Here is a 26619-nt window from a genome sequence, read left to right as displayed (position 1 = left end):
TCATATATTTATTTTTAGAATAACCTACTATCTTATAATATATGTTAAGCTTGGGTGGAGGAGAATTTTTAATTAAAAATTTTAGTATTACAAAAATAAATATTTAAATTAAAAGAAAAAAGTTAACAAAATGATGATTTAGTTTTTTTATAAATATAGGATATGATAAAACCAACATCAAATTCTTATACGATCAGTTTAAAATCATCGTATACGGGTCTAATTTAGATTTGATTGATTTCAATAAGGTTACGTAGATTTGAACTAGTCAATTTAGTTTGGAATTACTTTGAATTAGTTTGAACCGATTAAACTTGCTTGATTTAGTTAACTAACAAGCTCAAACCTAAAAAGGAACAGGAAATTAATCTGTCGTATAATGTTAGCCTGATTCAATCGACTCACATGAGTCTTTGATGAGTTATATGTGCTGCACATATTTATCGTAAGAAGTCGGTTGGATTGAGATATAATGAGTTGGATAAAGAGACGATAATATGTCTAGTATTAGTGGCATCAAGAGTTGGACTAAACTTTACCATTAAATTAGGCCATCCTTAACTTGTAAGTTGGACAGGTACAACACAAGTTGGACTCTGTTTGACCATAATGGGTTGAGCTTTGTCTAATTATTCTAAATTTAAAAACTAATTAAATCATAAAAATTCATACATAATCCCTTCAAATATAATTATAACTAATTAAATAAATAAATAATATTATTAAATTAACTAATCATGCTAACATCATAATTCAAAATCATTATTAATTAGTCATAAAATTTTAAAATTAAAATATATTCATGCATCATACAAATTATAATAATTCTAACATTAAAGATTTTAAAATATAAATAAAAACTGATAAGAACATAAAATAAAGAATATGTAAATCCTTTTCTTAATCCTCTCATTGCCAAACCCATAAAAATAATTTAGTTTTTTTTCTAATTTTTTTACTCATTAGGAAATCAGTTAATTAAAAAAAATTAATTAATTGATAAAATTACTTTTAATTATCCACATAATTAAGAAAATTACTTTTAATTATTTGTAAACTATATTATATGAATAATAAAGGCAATAATTTAAATAAAAAGTATTATTTATGATAGTTTGATTTAAGTTAGGGAGACAAAAAAAAAATCATGGGTGACACTATGGGTTCAAGCACCGAACAGGGAATCATCATGGGAGATGTTTGCCTTTTTGACGTTTATGGAACGTAAACATAGTTACGGAGACATTATCTCGTACTTCTTCTCCCTGTGTATATATATAGATCGTGCTGCTGTCCTCAGTGTCAGCTTCGGAGAATCCGAGCGAGCAAGCACAGGAACGAGTGAGACCGAACGATTCCGAGCTCCTTTGATTCCATCGTTTGCTTCCCGTTTGGATTCTCGTGTGCCACTAGAGAGAGATTGAGAGAGAGGGAGAACAGAATCGCTTCTTCTATTTCTTGCTCTTTGGATTTCGATTCTGCCTCCTCTGTTGACGAGAATCGTTTCGGGTGACGCCAATTGTGCTCCGTTCTGTCTGATTCCGGAGAAAGATCCTTAAAAATCCTTCCTGTTTTTGCTTTTTTGGAGCTCCCCTGTTCCACTGTTGAGAAAAGTTTGGATTTTTCTTGTTCCTCCTTTTATTTGCTGTTGCTCGATCCGAAGAGGTTGGGTTTGCGTGATTTCGGAGCGAAGATGTTGGGCTCGCCGCTGGATTCCGATGGCGAGATCGTCCAGGAAGCGTTGAACTCTATGAGCAGCGGCGGCGGCAGCTGTGACGAACGCCGCAGTAGCTTCTCCCGCGTCTCCTACGACGCCGCGTCCATGGCGGCACTCGAACTCTCCTTCGGGGACCTCAACTGCGGCACCTTCGCCTCCAAGCCCCATCGGTCGTTGGACCCCGCCTGGGCGGCCATTCGATCGCGTACCTCCGCCGGTGGAGCCCGCCCCTCGGACCTCGGCCACCGGGACTTCGAGCTCGTTCGCCGTATCGGAAGGGGCAACATGGGCACCGTCTACCTGTGCCGCCTCCGCGGGGAAGCCTCGCAGTGCATGTACGCTATGAAGGTGATGGACAAGCTGGCGCTGGCTAAGAAGAAGAAGAAGCTGGAGAGTGCAGCGACAGAGAGGAGGATCCTGCGTGTCCTCGACCACCCCTTCCTCCCCACCCTCTACGCCGCCTTCGACAAGCCCCCACGTTACTCCTGTCTGGTGATGGAGTACTGCAGCGGCGGCGACCTCCACACCCTCCGCCTCCGCCAGCCCCACCTCCGCTTCTCGGTTTCCGCCACCAGGTCCTCCCACAACCTCTTTTCCTTCAATTAAAAATCGCAACTTTTCCCAAAGATTAATTTTTGGGAAATTCATGCAATTTTCCGAAGTTTCTACGAAACAAAATCGAGTTTTATCGAGCTTTCACGATCACAAGTCACAACTTTTCCATCTGTTACGGAATTGGTGGCGTTTTCCGTTGAAGTCGTCTAGTTGTCTTCGCGGTGAGAACTCCTGTCAGCAATTGCTCACAGAAAGATGCCATCTCTGTGCTCTGTTTTTGTCGCTGATGGTGTCTGCATTCAATTCACCCGCAGGTTCTACGCGGCGGAGGTGCTGCTCGCGCTGGAGTACCTCCACATGCTCGGCATCGTCTACCGCGACCTCAAGCCTGAGAACATCCTCATCCGAGCCGACGGCCACATCATGCTCACCGACTTCGACCTCTCCCTCGTGTCCACCGCCTCCCCGACCCTAGAGCCCCTCACCGCCGGCGAACAGGCCGCCGAACTTCACCACCATCACCGCGTCGGGCCCTCCTGCCTCCCCTTCCGGGCACGGCGGTTGTTCCGCCGTATCTTGAAGCCGGACCGGAGGTTTGTGGCGGAGCCGGTGGTCGCCCGGTCGAGCTCCTTCGTCGGCACCCACGAGTACGTCGCGCCGGAGGTCGCAGGCGGCGGTTCCCACGGCAGCGCCGTCGACTGGTGGGCCTACGGCGTCCTCCTCTACGAGCTGCTCTACGGCCGCACCCCCTTCGCGGGGGAGACCCACAAGGCCACGCTCCGCAACATCGTGACGGAGCCCCTGGTCTTCCCTCCGCCCTCGAGCCCCTCGTCCAGGTCGTCGGATTCGGCCGCGAGGGACCTGATCGCTCACCTGCTCGACAAGGACCCGGAGGCGCGGCTCGGTTCGCGACGGGGCGCGGCCGACGTCAAAGAGCACGCCTTCTTCAGGGGCCTAAACTTCGCCCTCATGCGCTCCCACCGGCCCCCGACGGTCCCGGTTCGACACGGTCCAAACAGCACCTGAACCCCCCCGGGTTCGATTACTTATAATCGACAGATTCACCGGAACTATGACTGCAGAGGTCGAACGTTTAGAAACCATAGGTGGGTTGACTAATCGACTGCATTCATTGGAAGCACATTCCACCAACACTACTTCTTTACGATGCATGTTTCCTGTTCAGCATGCGTAATGTGAGTGTTTCGAAGAGAAGAAAGAACAAGCAAATGGTGATATGTACTTGCAGACATCTTGTTGATTTAATGTCAGGCTTTCTTGTTGATTCAACGTAAGCGATTATGAATGACGTGGAGAGAAGAGTCTGCTGGCAGTTCTTCTTTCCGAAGTCGCCATTAAGATGACAAGCGAGACGATGAATACTCCCGGCGGAAGAGATGATGGCAGCGCAAGGCAGAGGATTTAGCTGTCTTCGTCTGTTCGGACCGGTCTTCGTCTGTACTCCTGACAGGAAATCCGAGTTGTCTTACTTGATCTGATGTGATAGAGCTAAGATTGCAACAAACACGGTGTTTGCATCCAATTTAATCCCATTGTATAACTACATGCGTGATGCACAGAATCCAAGTTGTGCTTCTTCTCTATAAGGCGAAGGGATGTCCTCTGGCTCCCTTGCAGGCTTCACCCATCTGCCGTAAGCATTGCACACCATGCCCTTGTTGGCCATCTGAGCCCAGCAAGGTGGTATGTGCAACTCATCTCGCAGCATTCCACTGGCCTTGTTCACCAGCGCCACGTCCCTCCTTGCGTTCCCCCGGAACTCCTTGTCGGAGCTGAGGAACCCGTCCACGAGGTGCAGGTAGGTCTCCAGGTTGTGGAATCCGGCGACGTCGAGGCCGTGCTTCAGGTAGGGGGACGACCTGACGTCGAGGCCGAGCTCGAGGCCGACGTGCGTGTACACCCACTCCAGGGTTCCGGTGACGTGCTCGAACCTCTTCAGCCCCTCGTTGAACAGGATGCCGGGCATCTTCGGCACCATGTCTTGCTTCACCACCACCCGCAGAACTTTCACGTTCATCTCCTTCAGCTTCTCCCCGAAGGCGACGTTGCCGACGCGCGGCCCGCCGAAGGATATCACGCTGATCGGAAGGTCCGGGATGGTGGCCGCCGACTCGTAGGCATTGAGCAGAGCCAGCGCGCCGCCCAGGCTGTGGCCGGTGATGGTCAGGCTGACCTCCTCGCCTCTTTGCCTGTAGTGGCTTACTAGCCTCTTGATCTCCTCCATCACCTGCTCCGAAGCGCTCGTCTTGTTGTAGCGCGTCCGGTCGCTCTTGGAGGTGTACACGCCGAGGAAGCCGTGCTCGACCTTGACGTTGGCGTGGGCGTCCCCGAACGGCACCAGCTTGCCCTGCACGTCCTCGAACCACTCGGTGGGCGCGATGGTACCGCGCCAGGCGACGACGATGTCGCGGCAGCCGATGCGGCGGGACTCCGCGTCGTCGCTGACGGCCACGTAGCCCATCCAGTTCGACTCCGTGCACCAGGCGTCGGCGTGGAGGGAGCGCTCGAGCCAGCGGGGGAGTTCGACGTGGGACATGGCGTAGACGTTCTTGGACACGCGGTAGCCGTTCCTGGCGAGGCCGAGCTTGTCGAGGAGCCGGTGGCGGCCGTAGAGGCAGCTGCCGCAGAACTCCGAGAGGGGGTTGAAGTCGAAGGCGTCATAGGTCGCCTGCGCGAACTCGCCGTACTTGATGATCTCGCGACGGAGCCAGGGGTGGAGGGGGTTGAGAAGGGGAGACCAGTCGGCGTAGCCGTGGATCTCCGGGAAGAGGGAGGCGATGTCCTCCTTCGGGGAGACAGTAGGGTTGTTGCGGCCGACGGCGGGGGGTGGGAGGCCGACGCTGCGGTCGTCGGGCTTCCTTTCGAGGTGAAGGTGGAGGAGGCTAGAGAGAGTGGCCGGGATATTGATCAAAGGGCTAGCGCGTCGTTCTCGGAGCGGTGCCGCTTCGACGATGGAAGAAGCGGTGCGATGAGAGGCGTGGGGCACGAGCGAGGAGTGAGTGGTGGCAAAGAGGGAGAAAGAGTGGTGGCGGATGGCCGAGGAAGAGGACAAGGCCATGAACGCAGCTTGTTGTGCACTACAAGAGAGAATGAGAGCTGCCGCTTTGCTTTGTCTGAGGAGAGGGACAGGAAGGTGACTTAAATAGGTCGATGCGCGAGTTCACCAAATTATTCTAGTCAACAGCTTGACTTTGAAAAAGTCAACACGGTCTCATGACTCAGTATTTTGTAGCTTATCATCGTGTAAAACACCATAAATAATGTAATTTCATTCATTTTTCCTAATTCAATAACCATTAGAATAAAGATCATCATCCATCAGGTCATGGAACTGATCGAATGCGGACCATTTCATCAAGGGTTGGAAGTTGGAACCATTCCTATATAGCAACCACCACAACAATAATAATAATAATAATAATGATGATGTGAGTGCATAAAGTCAAATTTGGAAAAGCGTGCGGTAAACAAAACAAATATAAACACAACCACAAGAAATTCAAATTTAGAGACAGTTTAAAAGGTCAGCCCAACCACAAGAAAATTAATGTATGAACACAAGATGAGAAGAACTCTCAACATTTAGTCTCACAGGAATGTGTCAAAGTCTCTTCTACATCACATGGATGTGCAGGGTGGGTGTTTTCACACCGTTCTCCGATTGACCGGAGAGTTTGAGTCAACACAACAATACATGGGATTTTGGATGCTGATTTATCCTGCAATCAAAGTCAGCAACCCCACTGATAAGAAATATTTGGCGTCATACATATATGAGCAGAGCAAAGCCCGAATCATCGTTCCCCAGCAGCAAATGGCAGCTTCGTCACGCCTGGCAACAAACGACAGGGCGGCAACCTGTCGCCCCAGTAGACCATGACTCAGGGGAAGGCAGTATGGGTTGACCGCTAGTGGCAATAGTCCCCTCCCTCCTATGGTCGAGTCGCATAGAAGACAATCGCTTGGTTGTCGTTGATAGCTACGTAATCATTCGTCACTAATGACGCACCACGAAGGATCATACGGATTAATCGTCCATATGAATACATCACACAAGAATAAAAATATAAAAGAATACGACTAACTTTCAATCCATTATACTTTCAATCTCATATCCCATACGATTAACTTTACCATCGGAGGGGTCGAGTTAGAAAATCTCCTCAACGTTAAGATCTTATGCAGGATCTCCGACAAAGCCAAAGCACACCTCGAGTCACTCCCAAAACCTCAAAGAGGTTGGAGCCTACCTCGATTTGATTAGGGAGCAATCTCGGATGCTTAATTGTCATATCGGGATCACTTTGACCTAGCCTTCCCCGACTCCAACTACCTCACTCAATTATCACATGGCCTACTCGGACAACATTGTGCCTTTAGGATAGAACCAAGCCAAGCTGATCGATGACATTAAGACGATAACATGTTTGCATTAGAGCAAGGGTCAAAATATTATAAGAACATCCACCCATAAACCCCCTTAACGAGTGCTCCAATGAGGAGGCATCGTCACTTACACATAGTATCTTTGGGCAAGGAGAACAACGACCCTTCTTCTAATGAGGAGGCATCATCACTTTCTTTACGATTAGTAGTTACACCTCCGTGTGCTGTAGCACTCATTTGAGTTTACTTTCATTCTTATTGATATTTGGTTTTGGGTAGTTGAGTCTCTCTGGTCTCGTTATCGCTTCTTTGCCCTTTTCGACGACCTGCTTTAACACTTTTATATTCTTCAAGCAATTCTTCTTAGTTTATAGAAAGATATATTATAACTCCTATATATGGCCTCTGCCATCATGTTGTATGGCTTGTGCTGATTCTATTATGCTTAGCTTCATTTGTAGTAATGTTCGCTTACTCGATATTGTCCTTTGACTTATTGGGCTTCCTTAAGTAAATATGAGCTCTTAAGTAGTTCAACTCTTTAATTGCACAAATCATATATTTGTATGATCAAGCCTCACCTATCAGTCTCATTGGTACTTGTATTTAGGATTCTCCCTTGGTGGTATGTAACCTCTATATGCTGATGACCGAAGCTTTCATCCAATGCAACATTCAATACATGCACGAAAGACTCGTCTCTTTGGTACCATGTCATTCACTCATTGAATCCATAACCCTTCTTGTTGTCATGTTATTCACTAAAGTGGAGCTCTTTGTAGCTCCCAATCATATCTCCATATGACTACGTCTTTCGCGGGACATGTCCTATGTGTATCATATTACCTTGAACTATTTCACTATAATCCACTACACCATGTCACCTCTTGATAACATCTCTATTATATTCAGATCTTCATGGGATGGACTCGGACAATAATTTCTCGAGGTGTGGCCTCTACCAACACATCGTAGGGCTTTTGCCACCTCCGATTGTGTTTGTTTATTTAGTAATCGACCTTCGTCCACCCTCTCTCAGGCTACACTCAAACAAAGTGCAGTTTTAGAATAGTTCGTCACATAGAAGCTTTTAAAGTCCATTAACTTCACTGAAATTGATGTGTCATTGTATATATCTTAGGTCTTTTGCACCCTCCACCCCCCCTCCCCCCTTAGCATAATTTTTGTTGTGTATCGCTTCCTTTACAACAACTCGAATGATAATACTGTGACATATTCTTCAAGAGTACATCTCCATATCCTCTTGCCTTATGGGAAGGCCTTCTGACCTTAACTTCGCCTCCGCAAGTTGAGTCACCTTAGTTCCTCCATCAAATGCTTTTTCAAAATAAGGTGCATGTGCCTTAAAGCTCACTTCGTCTTTAGCACTGTGCAAAATGAGTTTGCTCCATCAGAATAAGAGACCCATAGAATGACATAATTGGGCTCTTGCTTCTGTAAAAGTTCATGCCCTTGACTACTATCCAAGAAAAGCATCATACCTTTATTCAATGTTTTGTCTTCTATTTGACTCCCTTCATACGAATTGGGCACTTTACTAAATTCCACCAAAGTTTCTTTGCCCCTCAGTTTGCATAAAGTTGATGGTAGCTCTCGCAACCACAAATCTATGGGTTAGCCCTCCATTGAGTCTGATTTCTACATTGGCTTCAAGTGTGTCTTCGTTTGGTATTATCTTGGGTTGCTTACTTCACTTGATCTTGCTCGGTCCGTTGAGCTTTGTGAAGTTGTTGTCTTGAAGTATCCCTCATCAACATGTGCGATCTGTTACACATGATTCTATCTCTAGAGAACTGAGATTTATCCCTCTTGGATATCTATCATATTAGAGAAACTTTCTTCTATGTATTCTTCCCTTTGAAAATTTCAGAGACCACCATCCCCTTTGACTAATATGTCTTATTGAACAAACTATATATTATTTTGCCCTCGTGAATGCACTTGCTAGATTGTAATTTTTCACCATTATAGCCCTCGTAGCACTTCTCAAGGCCTAACAACATGTTGAACTTTCTATACCCTTTAGCCTCCTATAGATGTATCTTTTCCATACTGAAGAAAAAGTTTCAATGCTCTATGACGTCAAGTTTCGGTCGCCTTATGATAGTCACGGACAATCCATCGTCTGCATACAAACTTTTGCATGAGTACCAAATTCTTTAAGTTAGTAATTCCCCTCATCTTTGTGAGTTTTATACAATTCTTTCATACCAACCTATCCCACTTTATACGGTCTCATCATTTGTTAAGCACTTCGCTTACCTCTAGCACCATTAAGTTTTGTTGCCAACGTCGGGTCATAGCTTAAACTCAGCCATCTCAACCTTTGTACGTTATAAGTTCTTCCCAGCTTGCTTGTCCTCGTGATGCCTCTCATGTGAAGGGTTAATCATTCCTCTAAATGCCAATCTCGTAGCCCTATTAGGTCCCCTACGTTTGCAAGCTAAGTGTGCTTGTCTTGCTCTGATATTATATATCACGGACTTAGTTGATTTTGCTTATGTTGTGTGATACTCTTGCATGTCCATCCATAAAGGATCAGGCCCCTCAAAATCTCTTAGGGTCCCTTAAAGACCTACAAAAGAGAAGACGAGTTAGAGAAAATATTTAACTCGGGATCTATAAACAATCATTTTAGCAAACACTTGATAGACAAAATAAATTACAAACATAAACTTTGTAAGCTCTAAACAATTGTATGACAAAAGGCCAAAGTGACACATTACAAACCAAACAAAATGGGGTCTAAGCATACTGTCTAACTCTCCACCTGCTATACAAAGTATGAACTAAACATAAAGATACAAACATACATGATAATGAATTACATCAAATACTTTGTTTATAGCTTTTTTCATGATAATGAATTACGATTCACAGAAATTGATATGGTCAATCAAAACGAGATTGTGTGGACTATCATGAGCATTACATCAAACACTTCATTTTATAATTTTTATCAAATATTTTATTTATAATTTTTTTCATGATAATAAATTACGATTCAGATAAGGTGAATCCAAATGACCACGTGTGGACTATTTATTCATGCGAGATTTTTTTTTTTCTCACTTTAACACTCTCGTAGTGTTCCAATGACAAACAGAAATTGATTATCAAAATATTTTATCTTAATCTTTTAGCTCGAACGAACAATACTGACAAGAATTGACTTTCTTGTTAATACTATTACATGGAATATCCATGACCAGCCAAGGCAAACACAAATTCTTCCCGGACTCCTTCCCAAGGAATTGCAAGAACTCATATAGACCGGTCTGTGTATACGGACCCGTCTTCGTGTGTACTCTTGACAGGAAATCCGAGTTCTCACTTGATCTGATGTGATTGAGATGAGATTTCAAGAAGCACGGTTCCATCCAATTTAATCCCATTGGACAACTACATGCATGATGTGCAGAATCCAATATGGATTCACGGCAATCTAAAGCTGTGCTTCTTCTCTATAAGGCGAAGGGATGTCTTCTGGCTCTCTTGCAGGCTTGACCCATCTGCCGTAAGCATTGCGCACCATGCCCTTGTTGGCCACCTGAGCCCAGCGTGGTGGTATGTGCAGCTCATCTCTCAGCATTCCACTGGTCTTGTTCACCAGCGCCACGTCCCTCCTCGCGTTCTGCCGGAACTCCTTGTCGGAACTGAGGAACCCGTCCACCAGGTGCAGGTAGGTCTCCAGTTTGTGGAATCCGGCGACGTCGAGGCCGTGCTTCAGGTAGGGCGACGACCTGACGTCGAGGCCGAGCTCGAGGCCGACGTGCGTGTACACCCACTCCAGGGTTCCAGTGACGTGCTCGAACCTCTTCAGCCCCTCGTTGAACAGGATGCCAGGCACCTTCGGCACCATGTCTTGCTTCACCACCACCCGCAGAACCTTCACGTTCATCTCCTTCAGCTTCTCTCCGAAGGCGACGTTGCCGACGCGCGGCCCGCCGAAGGATATCACGCTGATCGGAAGGTCCGGGATGGTCGACGCCGCCTCGTGGGCGTTGAGCAGAGCCAGCGCGCCGCCCAGGCTGTGGCCGGTGATGGTCAGGCTGACCTCCTCGCCTCTTTGCCTGTAGTGGCTTACTAGCCTCTCGATCTCCTCGATCACCTGCTCCGACGCGCTCGTCTTGTTGTAGCGCGACCGGTCGCTCTTGGAGGTGTACACGCCGAGGAAGCCGTGCTCGACCATGACGTCGGCGCGGGCGTCCCCGAGCGGCTCCAGCTTGCCCTGCACGTCCTTGAACCACTCGGTGGGCGCGATGGTGCCGCGCCAGGCGACGACGATGTCGCGGCAGCCGATGCGGCGGGACTCCGCGTCGTCGCTGACGGCCACGTAGCCTATCCAGTTCGACTCCGTGGACCAGGCGTCGGCGTGGAGGGAGCGCTCGAGCCAGCGTGGGAGTTTGACGTGGGACATGGCGTAGACGTACTTGGACACGCGGTAGCCGTTCCTGGCGAGGCCGAGCTTGTCGAGGAGCCGGTGGCGGCCGTAGAGGCAGCTGCCGCAGAACTTTGAGAGTGGGTTGAAGTCGAAGGCGTCATAGGTCGCCTGCGCGAACTCGCCGTACTTGATGATCTCGCGACGGAGCCAGGGGTGGAGGGGGTTGAGAAGGGGAGACCAGTCGGCGTGGCCATGGATCTCCGGGAAGAGGGAGAAGATGTCCTCCTTCGGGGAGACAGTAGGGGTGTTGCGGCCGATGGCGGGGAGTGGGAGGCCGCCGCTGTCGTCGTCGGGCTTCCTTTCGTGGTGAAGGTGGAGGAGACTAGAGAGAGTGGACGGGATGTTGATCAAAGAGCTAGCGTGTCGTTCTCGGAGCGTCGCCGCTGCGACGGCCGCGGCGGCGGTGCGGTGAGAGGCGTGGTGGCCAATGGGCGAGGAAGAGGACAAGGCCATGATCGCAGCTTGTTGTGGACCACAAGAGAGAATGAGAGATGTCCGAGGAGCGGAACGGGAGGGTGGCTTAAATAGGTCGAAGGGCGAGTTCACCAAATTATTCTAGTCACTGGCTTGACTTGGAAAAAGTCAATACGGTCTCAGGACTCAGTATTTTGTAGCTTATCATGTAAAACACAACAAATAATGTAATTTCATTCATTTTTCTTAATTCAATAACCATTAGAATAAAGATCGTCATCCATCAGGTCATGGAAATGTTCGAATGCGGACCATTTCATCAAGGGTTGGAAGTTGGAACCATTCCTATATAGCGACCACAACAATAATAATAATAATGATGTGAGTGCATAAAGCGTGTGGTAAACAAATTTAAACACAACCACAAGAAATTTAAATTTAGAGACTGTTTAAAACGTCAGCCCAACCACAAGAAAATTAATATATAAACACAAGATAAGAACTCTCAAACATTTAGTGTCACAGGAATGTGTCAAAGTCTCTACATCACTTGGATGTACAGGGTGGGTGTTTTCACACGCTTCTCTGATTGACTATGATAACCAGAGAGTTTGAGTCAACACAACAATACATGGGATTTTGGATACTGCTTTATCCTGCAATCAAAGTCGGACAACCCCACACCTTCGGTTCCCAACTATTATACATCCTTAAGATCCCCCAATAAACTCAGGCAGGGTAGGTTTCACCTTGCAATAATAAAAGATCACCATGTTGTCATGATTGTTGCTGTTTGTGATGCATCATATTTTATAACTTGAATGGGATGTCAGCAATCTTCAAATTATGTTCATTAAACCCTCCATGGTCCTGTGACATGCCAACTAGAGCTCATACCTGCAAAACTAGAGCAACATAAAATTCCTATCTAATCAATCACCCATTATATTTAACTCCACACGGTGATCACAATTCATAGTCCTGAATGCAAAACAAAGTAAACTAAGCCAGTCTTTTTTATCACTGCCTAATCAGAGTCAACTCTATTTCCATCGTTATCTCCAGAAAGTGTAACACGCAAAATATTGTCATCCTAGACATGTAAAGGGTAGTACAAAAAGCTACCTGATGCAAGCAAAACTGAAATAGACAGCCAATAACAGGCAAAGCATCAAAGTGAAAAGAGGGCAAAATAAAAAGTTGGAAAGAAGACACGGATACAACAATAATTTTACATGGAAATGAGCATTTCAGCTAAAATATTGACTAAAGTTCATCTTATAAAATGGTCTCAACTACAAGATGACTAAAGAGTAACATAAATCATGAAAACAAAGAATTTCTTATGATTTAGACATTTTATTAAAAAAAAACTAAATTGGATTATAAATTAGATCTTCTAATAATAGGGTAGGGGCACGAGTTGAAAAAAGAATTGACTAGTTATTTAAAAAGGACATTCAATTGGCATCACAATTAGAACTTATCACGTTCCGGTGATTTAAAAAGCGTTAGGCGTCAAAAGGCGCTAAGGTTCTAAAAAGCTCGAGACGCTCGCCTGAGTGAAACGAGACGCTCTAAAATATTAAAATATTAAAATATAATATAATTAAAATATAATTATTTAAATAAAAAATATGATATTAAATTTAAAACATACTGTGAATAGTATATTACTTAAGTTAGAGGCAAAGAAAAAAAAAACTCTGAAATATTAAAATATTAAAAATATAACTATTTAAATAAAAAATATGATATTAAATTAAAAATATACTGTTAACAGTATATTAATTAAAGTTAGAGGGGGGAGAAAAAATGTTAACAAGAGAGGATTAGTTTAAGATAGTTGTAGCAGCATTGCGAACGACAAAAGCGACAGTAGCGGAAGCTGTGGATAGCAGCAGCGACAACGAGGAAAGTTGCAAACAATAACAATGACAACGGCGAAAGCTGCGGACAATAACAACGAGAATGATGGAAGCTGCGGACAGCAACAACGACAATGACTGAAGCTCCGGAGGGTGTTCGTCGGTGGCAGAGGAACCTGCAGTCCTCTTCCTCAACAATGGAAGGAAGCGACGACGGAAGGAAGCTAAGGGGGTTGTTGGACTCATCCGTCGACAACAAAGGAAGGCTCAATTCACTGCGTCTATGGCGGAGGCAACGGCAGAAAGCGTCAACGACAGAGGTAGAAGCAACGCTAGGGTTCCTCGGGGTCGCGCGGGCATAAAGCGTGGCTTTTGAGGTAAGAAACTACGAATCGAACCAGACTTAAACCGGTTTGGTTCGCTTAATTGAATTGGGCGATCGCCCTAAGCACCCAACGCCTGGGTTCGGGCGAGTGCCCAAGCGGCGCCTCATTGAAGTGCGTCGCCTGGTCCACACACGGGGGTATTAACATATGACATGCCTAGTGCCCAAGCGACGCCTCATTGAAGTGGTCGCCTGCTCCACAACGCTTGGGAACATCATCATATGACATGCCTAGTTCCACAAAATCTTTCTGACACTAGGGTATTAACATTATCTGTGAAGTTCCACTCATGACTCAACAACCATGCTTATTAGTTGCTAATTGATGAGCATTTCTGCTATATCAGGCACTTCTTTTTGCTTTCTGGTTGATAATAACATTACAGGTTTCATGCAGAATAAAAGTTTTGGCCCTAGTTGAAGGTTACTACTACAACAACACTAATCAATCATCAATTCTGCTATATCGGGCACTTCTATTTTCTTGCTGGTTGAAAACAATATTTCAGGTTTTGTGCAGAATAAAAGGTTTGGGCCTAATTGAAGGTTACTACTATAACAAACAACAATAACGAGCCTTAAAGTCCCAGCTAAAATTTTTAGAATGAGGACTATAACAAAGCCTTTCTGCATTATGAAACAACTACATCAAATGAAAGACTCAATAACAGTACACATAATGTATAAAATACTTAAGCAAGTATTTGTGTTGTCAATATTAATACTGTCTTAAACTTGGTGCTTATTATTTTAGTACTGCTCTTAGCTTAAATCATGCTTGACATACAAAATGGTTACTGAAAAGCAACATTAATATATTATTTTGTACTGACCAGTCATATGGGTAGAACAATTGCTGGTCGAAATTTAAATATTACTCCTCTTCATCAAAGTCCATAAGGAAATCAGTTAAGTTCTCTGAGTCATCTATAGCCTCTTCTAGAGACATGGAGCCTTCCTTCTTTGGTTTTTCCTAGACAAAAGGAAAAAACCAGAACATAAAATTTCAAAAAGAATAGCTTGATTAAGATGCGTGAAAAAAGTTATCAGAGTAGCATTAAAAAGAGGTTACTATGATATTATGCCATTATTTAACACAACTGCAATGCTTCTCAAAATTTTCAGAAGATTTTGGTATGATAAAGACTTTGATAATCATCATCATGTGTCTTTCCATCAAAAATAGTCTAGAGCACAAACTTACAACCTAGATGGCAATATGGTAGAACTGAAAAGCCTCTTAGAGCATGTTATCCACTTCAAAATTATCACATCAACAAATGGTTCCGAACCTTAGATAAGGTATATTTTTCAGAATAACCAACCATAATATGCAGAAAGTTGGATCTAAAGCAAATCTATCTTGGGTGGACCTTAAAAATATCTTGAGTCAGTTACTACTTGAAGGTAGCCTGATAAAAGATCAATTCAAGCCTTAGGTAATGTACATTTAGGAAAGAGAGCCAGTCATAATACGTAGATGGTTAGATAAAAAATACTGTGACACCCCAACGTTTAGTCCCACATTCGAATGGGTAAAAACTTGAATTGGTATCTAAGGAATTGATGGTGTATTACTATTAACTTGGACTCGTGCATTTTGGGCAAGTGGTTCATACTCCATAAACTAATCAAATGGTTATCTTATTGGTTCCAGTCGTGACAAATACAGCTATTATCTTGAAGAGAGTTGTTAAGTTCATTAATTAGAACATAGCAAAATACCATAAATGCAACAGTAGGAACATAGTTTTTAATTAATGCATAAAAGAAATATAAGGTCCTTTGAGCAAGCTATGAATGTAAGATATGAAGGACTGAAAGCTTATGTGACTCCACCACAAAACTTTTCAAATATCCAAAGATGTATCCTACACTAAAATTTTCACCTACATACTAAAAAAGAGGTCTTTACACATCTGTAGGTACCTTTGAGTTGTGCAGCTGAGGAGTAGTTTTAAGAACGCTCCAGTTACGAGTAATTTTCTCCTCAACTTTTTCGTCTTCTTCCTCACCCTCATCTTCATCCTGTCTCAAAAGAATAAACACAGATTATATGGTTTGCAGAATTAGCAAGAACTAAAGAAGATGAAAGTCCTTGACATTTGAAGACTGCTTCTGAATGATAGCCCCAAAAGGTGCAAGTTCGAATCCTAAATTTTCCGAGTTACCTAACTGAGAGCACAAAGATTAACAAGTTTCACTCACATCATCCTCTCCAATGTCAACAGCACTTGCCATAGCTTCATCCATGTCAGTGACCTGCGGTAGTGGTTATGGCAGTAAGAGATTCAAGTTGCATCAAAAGTGGCCTGGCTTGGAACTCTATTGGGAACAAAAAGATTAACTACCTCTAGTTCTTGGGTTTTCTCCTTGGCCAAAATTTTCTCAAGCTCCTGCCTTGGTATTATTTTCCCTTGCTGAGATAAACAAAGGCATTAAACAGCAGACTCCTGAATTTGATTAACAAAATTTTCCAGACTCCAGAGAACTACTCTGAAGTACATAACAAGTGATAACAAGTGGTCATTATGTACCAAAAGCTTCCATAGCTATCTGGTCATGCAAAAGATAAACAGAGCTAAAGAAAAGTTTGTAAACATATCATAGTATTTGAAGCATCATGCATGAAGGAACATATTCCATTCTGGAACAAAGATTATCATTGATTTTTTTTTGAAGTATGGCTAAAAAAGGTCAGTCCAATGCCGGAATATCCCACTATTGCAGGGTTTGAGAACTCGTACGTAGCCTTACTCTTATTTTTTCAAAGTGTGCTCATGCAAAAAGGGTAACATATACTCTCTGCAACTTAAAGATTCGACCTGATTTACCCATCCCAAGTGTGTTTGGCATGTACAACAGTGTCGACAAAAAGAGTAGCTAGAATCATCTCATATGGTAATAATCAGATTTAAGAGTTTTTCCAACATTTAAGATATGGAATATCTATTGTTTGGAAAACAAAGGCCAAAGCTACCACGAATGGTACTAATGATACTTACAGGTAATTTTTATTTTCTACCAATCACTATTTTCTAAAGAAGGTTTCTACTAAGATCATGAAGTTCAGGTAGACATAAATGTAACAGAGCAAAGAATATCAGCTAGAAAAGATTTTGAGGTCCTAGGGATGCCAACAAACATAATAATTTATCACATTAGGTGTGCTACATAAACATAGTTTCAGTAGATAAATGTTGGCATGTCAAACATAGATCTAAGATAGTGACAATTACAATCATTCAGTGTTCTCAAAATTGGAACCGTATTATAAATCATACAGTCTTAGATTGGATCAAATTGTTTAAGATTTTGTTTGGTAATGGTTTTAGTACAAATATTCTAGATGAATATTACATTGCGACATATGAAGTAGCTGAAAACTAGATGAATAGAATAATATAAGTATCATCTCTAACAAGCATAAGTAACAAGCTCCATTTTCATGTCTAACATATTAAATAAAAACAATATATTTTTTAAATCAAAATTTCTTAATTGAAGATGTTGAATCTCGGATTTTGATGATGAAATCAATTGATGAGTTTATGATCTAATCTGCGTTTTGAATGACGCAGGACAAACTTCGATCAGAAAAGGTAAATTGATTAAAGCAGGAGGAATCATACGTTGGGCCGAAGTTGAACATGTCAGAAGATTAGACATCGGACCAGAGGAATGGTCGACGTGTCGGCAGAAGGCTTCATGCCGTGAGTTCGGGCATCGGGCCAAAAGGATTAGACATTGCGCCAAGGAGATCAGGTGTTGCGGAGGTCAACATATCGATTGGACAATACGTCGCAAGAGAGGACGATGCGCCGAAGGTATGGACGAAGCGCCGGATGAACCAATAACATGTCGGACAACTTAGTATTCTTGCTTGTAATAATTTGTCTAGATCGAAGTAGTTTAGAGGGCTAATTGAGTTGGTTTCGGATATAACCATACCAACTCAATTAGGGGCCAACTGGCCCCAAAGTGAGGCTATTTTGGGCCAAGAGAAAGGCCCATTCAGTGATCCAAAGCTACGTCAGGCGGTGGCACTACCGAAGTTGAATGTGGAACCGCTTGAGGCTCGACCTCCCAGGCAGTAATTTAAAAAGCGCTAGGCGCCAAAAGACGCTAAGGTTCAAAAACGCCCGAGGCGCTAGGTGCTCGCCCGAGCGAAGCGAGGAGCTAAAATATAATAATATATAATATAATTAATAAAATATAATTATTTAAAATTAATAATTTCAAAAAAACCTAACAATATTAACAGTATACAGAAGGAGAAGGAAGAGTGTAAGGGGGTGTAGACTGCTGATTGAGAAAAGAGGAAGCGGCGGCGGGAGAGTAAGGAAGCAGCGATAGTGGGAGAGTAAGGATGCAACGGCAGCGGGAGCGGCGAGCGACGACAGCGGCAGCGGCGAGTAGTGAGAGCGGCGAGCGATGACAGCGGCAACGGTTGCGAAGGAGAGAAGGGGTGTAAAAGGGTAGTTCATCTTCGCCCATTGAAAGAAGATCGGATAGTGGAAGTCGATGGCCTCGAGTGAAGAGGAATCGGGAGTGAACCTCCCCCCCCCCTCTTAGTGTCGTATTGATCCTAATAGAGGAAACATTTCTTTAGCTAAGATTTCCTCAATGAGTTAACACAATGACGTATTTTGCCGAAAGATGAGGGCATAATCTCAAATAAAAGATTAAAAATTAGATCCAAAATTATCGAGTTTTACTTTTACCTATTCTTAAAAGTTAAAACATTAAATTATTTGGATGTCTTATAAGATTATTCTAGCAAAAAAAAATCATTCTAATAAATGGAAAGATTTTAGTAAACCATTAACACAATTGATTAATAAAATCACAAAAAACATAGAATAATCAAAATGAATCTAATTGTCTAATGTATTACATAAAAATATACCTGTTTGTTATAATCATACGATACTGATCCAATTAAAGAATTAAGACCATTTAGGACCATTTTGATTTAATAAAAAAACTATGACTACTAAGGTTGGCAGCTCAACATGACTCACATTAATAGGGTCTAGAACTTCTTCAGAAGGATCTCTTTTGCTATTAACATCTTCTATAGAAGAGGTGTTAGGACAAGAGATAGAACTAGTTACTGTAATCAAGGATATCTTGAAACCTGAATTCATGACAATATGTAAAGAGCTGCAAAATATCTAGGTACAATGTTATGCTTATCGTAGTATTTTACATCAGAAAACTAGCAAAAGACCACACTCTACCTCCATAAGATAAGCCAGCATATTTGGTGTCGGCTCATGAAAATCCGGTCCCCTGTAATCAATTACTTCATCAGGATCTTGAATATAATTGATAGTCGGATAAACAGGATCACCACCCCATACTGCAAAAGAACAATAGATGAATAAAGTTATAGTTTACGTTGGGCCAAAGAACGCATATGCCAGGTAACTAGAGGAATCTGCTTATAAGAAATACGACATAAAGGAATTAAAATTTTCACGGTGAATTTATAAGCAGCAACTTGCCATCTATCGCAAAGACATTAATTGATGAATATGGCAGCACAATAAAATCTTGACTGTGTACATGTAATAAGTCCTCTATGCATGTTCATGCAATCACTGCATTTAGTGGATATAAATATGGTAAAGAAACTAATCTAAACTGCTTTTGAGCATTTTCAAGAAGGATAGAGATAAGTTGCTGTGTATATGATGAGTTCACTTTCCAACCTTGACCACATTCATGTTATTTCATAAAAGTAATGCCATTTAACTAAAGATTTAAAAAAATAAAGTTTAGATAAACAACACAAGTTGTCTAGTGCGACAATCGTGGATTGATGTAACATAACCATAGTGCGACAATCGAAGCACCCTCCAAAGTTTGCTTTTGCTTGTCAAGGACTGGTCAATCAGGTGTTTTTAGTGGGCAGAGTTCAGATTGGATCCACCTATGACCTAAAACTATATCATATAAGAGTAGTGTTCTAATGTGGGTCTAGATACAGTAATTATCATATATGAAGACATACAAGATTTTATGCATGCTATCTAGTATGAATTGAGGATCTACACCTGATCCAATGATTTACATGGATCCAATTCTAAGAATGTTATCAGGTCAGTTAACATAGTATCAGGACCCATGGATGCCCATGTTTAATAGTTTATATCTACTAAAAGCTGAATAGCATTCTAGGTTAAAATCTTCACTTGATCTGTCAAGGGATCGGGGTCCTTGAACCTCTCAGATCTGCAATGAGAATGCCCTGTGACTTCGCAACTGGGGTACATACAAGAACATCCGGCATGAGCATCAACAGTGATCAAGAGGAGCTCACAAGCACTGAAGCACAACAAGGTTAAGCGTACAACAGGAACTGAGAAGAGCCTACAGTGATGAATAAGCGGTACACCCACTCCCAACCCCCTTTAAGTTTTTTTTTTTTGGTCTCTGCAAGCAGACTGATGACATGAAGCACACATAAACATGGCATCTGTTGGCCAACACAGAGCATTCCACCAGTAAGGCAAAGCATGACTACAACATTGTAAGAAGTTAAGTCTTGACAAGAATCAGGTTCACAATCACATCAGAGGCGTTCATCATTTTTGCAATACCAAGTAGAATATCAAATGTATTCAAGCATTGCAATGACACTAGTGATTCCATTTAGCTAATGATAGAAGAATGGAAAAGAGTTAATCAAGTAAATTATCATAAGAAACTGAACAAATTGTCATACTCTCTTTGATTAGATCTTCTCGCATCCGCATTGCTAATGGATCTCGCTTAATGCGAATGTCAGTGCCCATCATGATGCGATATTCTTCGGCAGTTTGATGTTCAAACATTTCGATTAGTTGAATGTTCACATCCTCACCAGTTTCTTCATAGTGTTTCTGTACAGCCTCTCGTGAAGTGTCCCTGTCCCATGCTTTGACCCATTCTGAATAGTATGCTATTGGCCCAATTTCTTCCAATCTCCTCTGTTCTGCTTGTAGTCTACAACATCAGCCAAAAAGATACTTGAGAAAAGACATGAGATAGAAAAAAGGTAACAGCTGCTGCTGTTATTTTGGAAAGCATAATTTGGAAAAGCCAAACTAAATTACATTACACAATCTGCTGCTTCCAGAAAATGAGAAGAATATTCCCACCCAATTATTCTACACAAGCTTGACAATTACCAACCACAACATCCAACGAAATGGTTGATGATTTACGAAATTCCCAATATGGGGTAACTAACCGGCTGCTGAAAGGTATATTATTTTTAACTCTTAAACTAAATAACACCTATTAACAGACATCACTCTCTTCCTTTTGGTTCTTTCTTGCATCTCATTAAACATATTCTATTCTCGAAAACATTCAACATTTGACCACACTCTTATGTCCCAAAGTCATGAATTTTTGGAGCCTCATAACTGTGAAATAATTATTAGCCTCTTATAGTAATGGCAGAATTTAAAAATCTTTAAAAAAAGTTATAATGAAGCATATTAGTGAAGCATAACACCACATGTTAACCATATCTTAAGTAATTTCAATCCTTTCTACCAGAAGCAATGGTCTCGCTTATCTGAAAAAAATAGTAATACCATTGCTATAAAGTTGAGCACTTCCATTTACATAACAGGCTTTGAAAATATAATGGACATTATAAACACCGATATTTTCTTTTTCAGTTCCCATGATCATCAGAGTATATGTATGTATTATAAAATAAGTATAAGCACATCAGCTTGTTTATTTCATACTCCACTTCAAGCAGCAATAGAACCATGGGCTCTGATTTGCAGCATCTGACCATATGTACCTTTCCTCCTTGAATATATGCCTTCTTGCTCTTGCAAGAGCAGTTTCAGTTTGTGTTGGGTGGTCCCCGTACAACTTTATTTGCCCAGTTTCTGCCATAGCCTTTGCAAAAACCTGCATAGATGTCATGAACTCTGATTAGTCATCATCATTTGCAGAATAGATAAAAGAACTTTAGAGTTCTGATTTTGACAACTTAATGCAAGCTACAACAACATGCCAAATGGAGTTAATCATCTTTTGATATATGGTGTGATGACAAAGGTGATTTTTCCTCTAAATAAATTCACTGTTTTATAATCAAAACTAACCGTGTCAACATCTGGACGCCTCCTTTGCCACCTTGACCATTGCTCTTTTTCTGGTTTTCGCCAATTCCACCAAAGATCTTCACTCGTACGAGGCTCTTCTATGGGTTTATCTAAAGCTGGATCAACAAATGGATGTGGTCGTCCCATTTCTTTGTCCAACTCATAAGAACTCATGTTCTCTTGCTCTGGTTCTGTCTGATAAATAACATATGCTTCAGATGGGTCTATAGGTTCATCAACAGAACCGCCTGGCTCTGATGTCTCAAGAACAGGTTGGTTGCTCATATCTGAAATAGTTTCTGCAGCTTCTGAAGCAGTTGCCTGGCCCTTGTATTTCCTCCGCCTGCTACCAGGATTTTTACCATATGAAGGCTTCCCATCAGACTTGCCAGGAGGTTCTGGGGCCCTGGCAGCAGCCACGCGACTAGCTGTTCCTTCGGGCCAATATTCCCTTCCAGGAATGCTTGCTCGGGCACCAGATGCTGGTTCAAGCTGGCCAGACGTTGAATCCATGTAACTATAGTATGGTGGTGGTTCGATCGATGAAGGATCAAATTTCCCATCCTTATTTGCACATTTAATTTCATGAAATATTTTGTCCTTTTTCCAAGAGGATGGACTTGATTGAATAAGAATGTTTTGCTTCCTTGAATTGTTTACACCTACGAATGGTGTCTGGAACTGTCAAATAATGAATTAGTTAACATATCGTGTAACCAATAGGTTGCTATAATTAATTACAGCTCAAGCAAATCGCTGAAAAGCACCAGATTTCTAGCCCAAAAAGATTGGTCTTATGTTAAAAGAAATAGATTTAACATTCTGACATAAACAAGGAGTGTATGATCTCAAGTAAAAACACACGTTAAAATAATGATATTTCACATACCTGGAACTTTCTACTACAGGGTTTCACACAAATACCAAAATCAACTGACCTTAAATTCCCCACCAACTGATCTGCTAAGCCATAAATAAATAATAAAAAGCATCATTCCAAACTGGAAATATCAAGGAATAATATTATAGGATAATGCACCTCGAAAGAGCCATGAATGCGAGAAGGATGCCATCTTTCTGAATGCTAATTCTTGCTTCTTGTTTCAAAAGTATTCTCAAATCAACATCCACCTTCTGCAATTAAGAAAACTATAGTAATAAGGGACTATTTGATTCTATCTTCAAAAAACAAATTTAAAATGTTAAACAAAAAAGAAAAAATGGTTTGACTGAGTAGTTTTTGGTTTCAGTTCTAAAAATGAATCAAAATTTGTTTCTAAAATCTAAAAGTATAAAACAATTTCATTTGTTCTCTGAATCGATTCTCAATACTCTCAGCATCTATTAGTCGCCCGACCCTCTCCCTCTCCGTCTCCCTCGACAGCTGCTCGAGGCACGCCACCAACCTGCATGCCACCAATTCGCTGCAGGAACATCTCCATCCTTCTCGTCTTGTCCAGCTTGCCTCCCTCCGTTCCCCCTGCATTATCTCACGCTAATCCAATCCTTTGCCTGCTGTCGTCTCAACTAATAGCAATGGTTCAAGACCGATACCAAAAAACAGTTCTCGATCGTTTTCTGAGAACAAACCCAACCGGGTCCTTAATGTCGATGCACCAGATTAAATACGAAATTAAAAGGAATCGAAATGAATCCTTCCATTTCCCCTGGCGCTCGTAAGCAAGAAATCGCGATCAGAACACCCAACCAAACTCGAGAAGGTGGTCTCCAAACGCACGAAAAAAATCCAAGAATCGACTTGAAATAAATAAAATGCGGAGAATCCTAGCGTTTACAACCATAAATTCGCGATCAAAAGTGCCTGCCAAAGTTCAAGAAATTAGACCCTGAACGCACGAAAAATCCAAGAAAAACAATGCAATTCCGCAACAAATCTCTCGGATTGAACCCAATAACAGGGAAGGCGACTTCCGGAAGAGAAGATTCGGAGAATTACCTCTCTTCCGTCTCCCGAAAGTTTAGGGTTTTAGCATCGAGAGCGATCTCGCAGGGAGCCGTTGCGCAAGAAGCTTATCCTCAGTCACAGGGGCCATATCAATAAATGGGCCGGGTCGAAGGAACAGATAACTTGAACCCGACCAGATCGAATGCTGGTCCAATGGATTTGGTATTGAAGTCCATTGGGTTTGAACAAGATCGAGTCCAATTACATGTTAACATGCTTATATATATATATATATATATATATATATATATATATATATAGAGAGAGAGAGAGAGAGAGAGAGAGAGAGAGAGAGAGAGAGAGAGAGAGAGCAAATGCAACGTCTTCTCAGCATTAGTCAATCTCAATTCTCTCCATGCCCTGCTCATTGTACACCAAACGTGGAACTTGCGACATGACAATATATCATATCTTAAACCATAAAAACCGTTTGCGGTAAGAATCGTACACCAAACGTGGAGACTGGGCTGGGCCAACAATAGCACACCACGTCACCCAAATGTCGAAACCGTGAACCCTGGTTTCCGTTAGACAGGGGCGCGTCATCGTTCCGGCTTCCAGTCAACCATGGTGGTCAACGATGACGCTGTTTCGTCCCCGACAATTGACCCGCTTGCTGATCGGATCACTCGCGCAGGGCCCACTCTCTCCCTCTCAGCGAGACTGACCGCGTGACCTGCAGCCGCACCTGTTCAAATTTCTACCGCAATAAACAAGTCACTATACATATAAATAAACCACCCACCTCGCGTGTGCGATCTCATCACACGCGCTCTGACCCACACCGTACGACGCCGAAGGAGACGCCTCTGAGGCGTCACATGCCCCCACCACCCCGGTGTCATCAGACGGCTGCCGCGGCCCTCTCGATCACATCCGACGGACCTGATCACGTCCGTATATTTCCCCGATTTCGGTGCCCATACCCGCACGTACTTTTCGCTGCGCCAAAATAAAAATAACCACTCACCGCACATGCTAAATAAAGACCGACTCTCCTTCCCACTAGTTCCCGAGGCACCCTCGAAACCACCCGGACCACAGTTGGGGGATTCCATCGGTCCCACTCGCCCCGTCCGTCCTCCAGAGTGCGGTTCTTTTGGTGGGTCGCGAGTTGGGCCATCGTACATAGGAGTATTAAAGGGCGCGTGGTACGACGGGCGATGAATGACAAAACTTGCACGCGACGCTGTAAAAAAAAAAAGGATTTAAAGTGACGGGAGAGGAGCGGCGGGTGAAGCGTGCGGATCTTTTGACTGCTCTCGAGATGGGCGAGGGCGCGATCAGGACCGTAGGATTACGGTTCGGTGGGCGTGATGGAGGGATGGGATGGTGGTAAATGATGTGGGTCTACGGTGAGCGTACCTGAATTATTATTTTATGGTTATAATACGGGGTTCTTTTGGAAAGAGGCGATTCCTCGTACGACGAAAGAAATAAATAAAAGAAAAAGAGAAAGAGATGTGTGATTTGACATAGTTGCCCTTTTAATTAAGACCGGTTCTCGATGACAATATAACATGTCTTGGGGGCACAATTATGGATAATGAAAGGGAAATTTGTGTCATTAAGATGAAAAAAAAGGAAAAAACAGGAGAAAACTTACAATAATAATAATAATAATCAGTCATATATTTTGATATATATCATTTTCTTCGGTCATGTTGTATCATCAATGTTAATCGATTTATCTCATATAGCTATAATATTTATTTTCTTAAAATATGTTCGCATTATCTTAAAATATAAGCTTATATATCGAAAATGAGATACTTTAAAAGTTTTGTGCATATAAAATTGAAAGCAAAGAAAATGGGTTTAGGAACACTAAGAATTATAAGATAAGTCAGTATACAAGTCTTTTTTTAGTTTTTGAAATGTATCATATTTTTTCAAATTTTTAGTAGTTTTATTTTTTTTATTCAATACCTAGAATCTATCCAATCAACTTTTTTTTTTTTTTTTTAAATCCATGTTACCATAGATCAATCTATACGGTGAATCGGTTTAATTGTAATGTTATACTATGTTATAGTTTTTATGATATATTATAATATTTTTTTTAATTATGTTATATATTTTTACAATATATTATAAGATTTTTAGTAATAATGAAAAAAAAACACTATATGCTATGTAAAATACTACAATGTAATAATTTTACTGTATTATAATATTTTCTTAATATTATTGAAATTATCATACGAAACTAAAGTAAAAAAAGAGGAAAAATAGATAGATGATTGACTGTCAAATGAAAATTTTTTAGATATTATTTAAAAAATATTATCAGCAATAATTTTACTTCATCAGAAGAGATGAATATTATTAAATATCATTCAACTATTATTATTCAATGAAGAAAAAAATGCTAGCATTAGTACGTGACTCAAATTCTTGCCAAACTTGAAATTAAAATAAACACGTTTTTACATTTTACTTTTATCAATAATTGAATTATGTTTTCTGCATATACTGATTGCATTGGGAACAACATAATATATTATCAAAAAACAATTAATAGGATATATTACTTGTTTAATAAGAACAACAATATGATGCAGTAATCTGATAAGGGAGGGCATTTTTGTCCATGAGAAATGCAATGCTGACAGGGAAGACTACTCCCTATAAGGAGGAGGGCTTTGCCAAGTTTCCCAAAGGAAGGGCAGTTCCGTAAATTACACTAAAGTTTAAGGGCGTATACGTAATTAGAAAAGCG

General features: G+C 41.9%; 4 protein-coding genes across 8 annotated transcripts; 1 reads left to right on the top strand and 3 right to left on the bottom strand.

The window, feature by feature from the left end:
- The first annotated feature begins 1514 nt into the window (after nucleotides 1-1514).
- On the top strand, nucleotides 1515-3298 carry LOC135639121 (protein kinase PINOID-like). The gene is made up of 2 exons (XM_065152897.1): nucleotides 1515-2292; nucleotides 2587-3298. The coding sequence occupies exons 1-2, from the start codon at nucleotides 1694-1696 to the stop codon at nucleotides 3296-3298; spliced, it is 1311 nt and encodes a 436-aa protein (XP_065008969.1). The 5' UTR covers nucleotides 1515-1693.
- Nucleotides 3299-3787: 489 nt separating this feature from the next.
- On the bottom strand, nucleotides 3788-5396 carry LOC103983533 (phospholipase A1-Igamma1, chloroplastic). The gene has a single exon (XM_009400755.2). The coding sequence runs from the start codon at nucleotides 5349-5351 to the stop codon at nucleotides 3834-3836; it is 1518 nt and encodes a 505-aa protein (XP_009399030.2). The 5' UTR covers nucleotides 5352-5396; the 3' UTR covers nucleotides 3788-3833.
- A 4413-nt stretch (nucleotides 5397-9809) lies between these two features.
- Nucleotides 9810-11617, bottom strand: LOC135638523 (phospholipase A1-Igamma1, chloroplastic-like). The gene has a single exon (XM_065151663.1). It carries the CDS (start codon nucleotides 11595-11597, stop codon nucleotides 10146-10148), a length of 1452 nt encoding a protein of 483 aa, XP_065007735.1. The 5' UTR covers nucleotides 11598-11617; the 3' UTR covers nucleotides 9810-10145.
- Nucleotides 11618-12015: 398 nt separating this feature from the next.
- Nucleotides 12016-23985, bottom strand: LOC103983535 (protein PLASTID TRANSCRIPTIONALLY ACTIVE 12, chloroplastic). 5 transcript variants are annotated; one of them, XM_009400757.3, is made up of 12 exons: nucleotides 23889-23985; nucleotides 22971-23065; nucleotides 22821-22891; nucleotides 21932-22612; nucleotides 21622-21734; nucleotides 20545-20804; nucleotides 19055-19176; nucleotides 16163-16231; nucleotides 16020-16073; nucleotides 15741-15839; nucleotides 14645-14784; nucleotides 12016-12463 (listed from the first exon to the last, which is right to left on the bottom strand). In XM_009400757.3, the coding sequence occupies exons 2-11, from the start codon at nucleotides 23002-23004 to the stop codon at nucleotides 14686-14688; spliced, it is 1602 nt and encodes a 533-aa protein (XP_009399032.2). In that variant the 5' UTR covers nucleotides 23005-23065; nucleotides 23889-23985; the 3' UTR covers nucleotides 12016-12463; nucleotides 14645-14685. The 5 variants fall into 5 exon arrangements, with proteins under 5 accessions (XP_009399032.2, XP_009399034.2, XP_009399035.2 ...); XM_009400759.3 differs by having other exon boundaries at nucleotides 12016-12455; XM_009400760.3 differs by having other exon boundaries at nucleotides 21932-22606.
- Between the last annotated feature and the right edge of the window lie 2634 nt (nucleotides 23986-26619).

Source organism: Musa acuminata, chromosome BXJ3-5, assembly GCF_036884655.1.
Source record: "Musa acuminata AAA Group cultivar baxijiao chromosome BXJ3-5, Cavendish_Baxijiao_AAA, whole genome shotgun sequence".
Lineage (NCBI taxonomy): Eukaryota > Viridiplantae > Streptophyta > Magnoliopsida > Zingiberales > Musaceae > Musa > Musa acuminata.
The sequence above is the reverse complement of the archived record's forward strand: the minus strand, read 5'-3'. Positions and strand labels throughout refer to the sequence as shown.

Bases quoted from the DNA above. Each gene is read 5' to 3' on its own strand.
- LOC135639121 (XM_065152897.1), top strand. From the start codon at position 1,694: ATGTTGGGCTCGCCGCTGGATTCCGATGGCGAGATCGTCCAGGAAGCG. The intron at 2,293-2,586 runs GTCCTCCCACAA...ATTCACCCGCAG, and splicing joins TTCTCGGTTTCCGCCACCAG to GTTCTACGCGGCGGAGGTGC.
- LOC103983533 (XM_009400755.2), bottom strand. From the start codon at position 5,351: ATGGCCTTGTCCTCTTCCTCGGCCATCCGCCACCACTCTTTCTCCCTC.
- LOC135638523 (XM_065151663.1), bottom strand. From the start codon at position 11,597: ATGGCCTTGTCCTCTTCCTCGCCCATTGGCCACCACGCCTCTCACCGC.
- LOC103983535 (XM_009400757.3), bottom strand. From the start codon at position 23,004: ATGGCATCCTTCTCGCATTCATGGCTCTTTCGAG. The intron at 19,177-20,544 runs GTATGACAATTT...GTTCTTTTGCAG, and splicing joins AGAAGATCTAATCAAAGAGA to TATGGGGTGGTGATCCTGTT. The intron at 14,785-15,740 runs GTACCTACAGAT...CCTTTTGTCTAG, and splicing joins CTCAGCTGCACAACTCAAAG to GAAAAACCAAAGAAGGAAGG.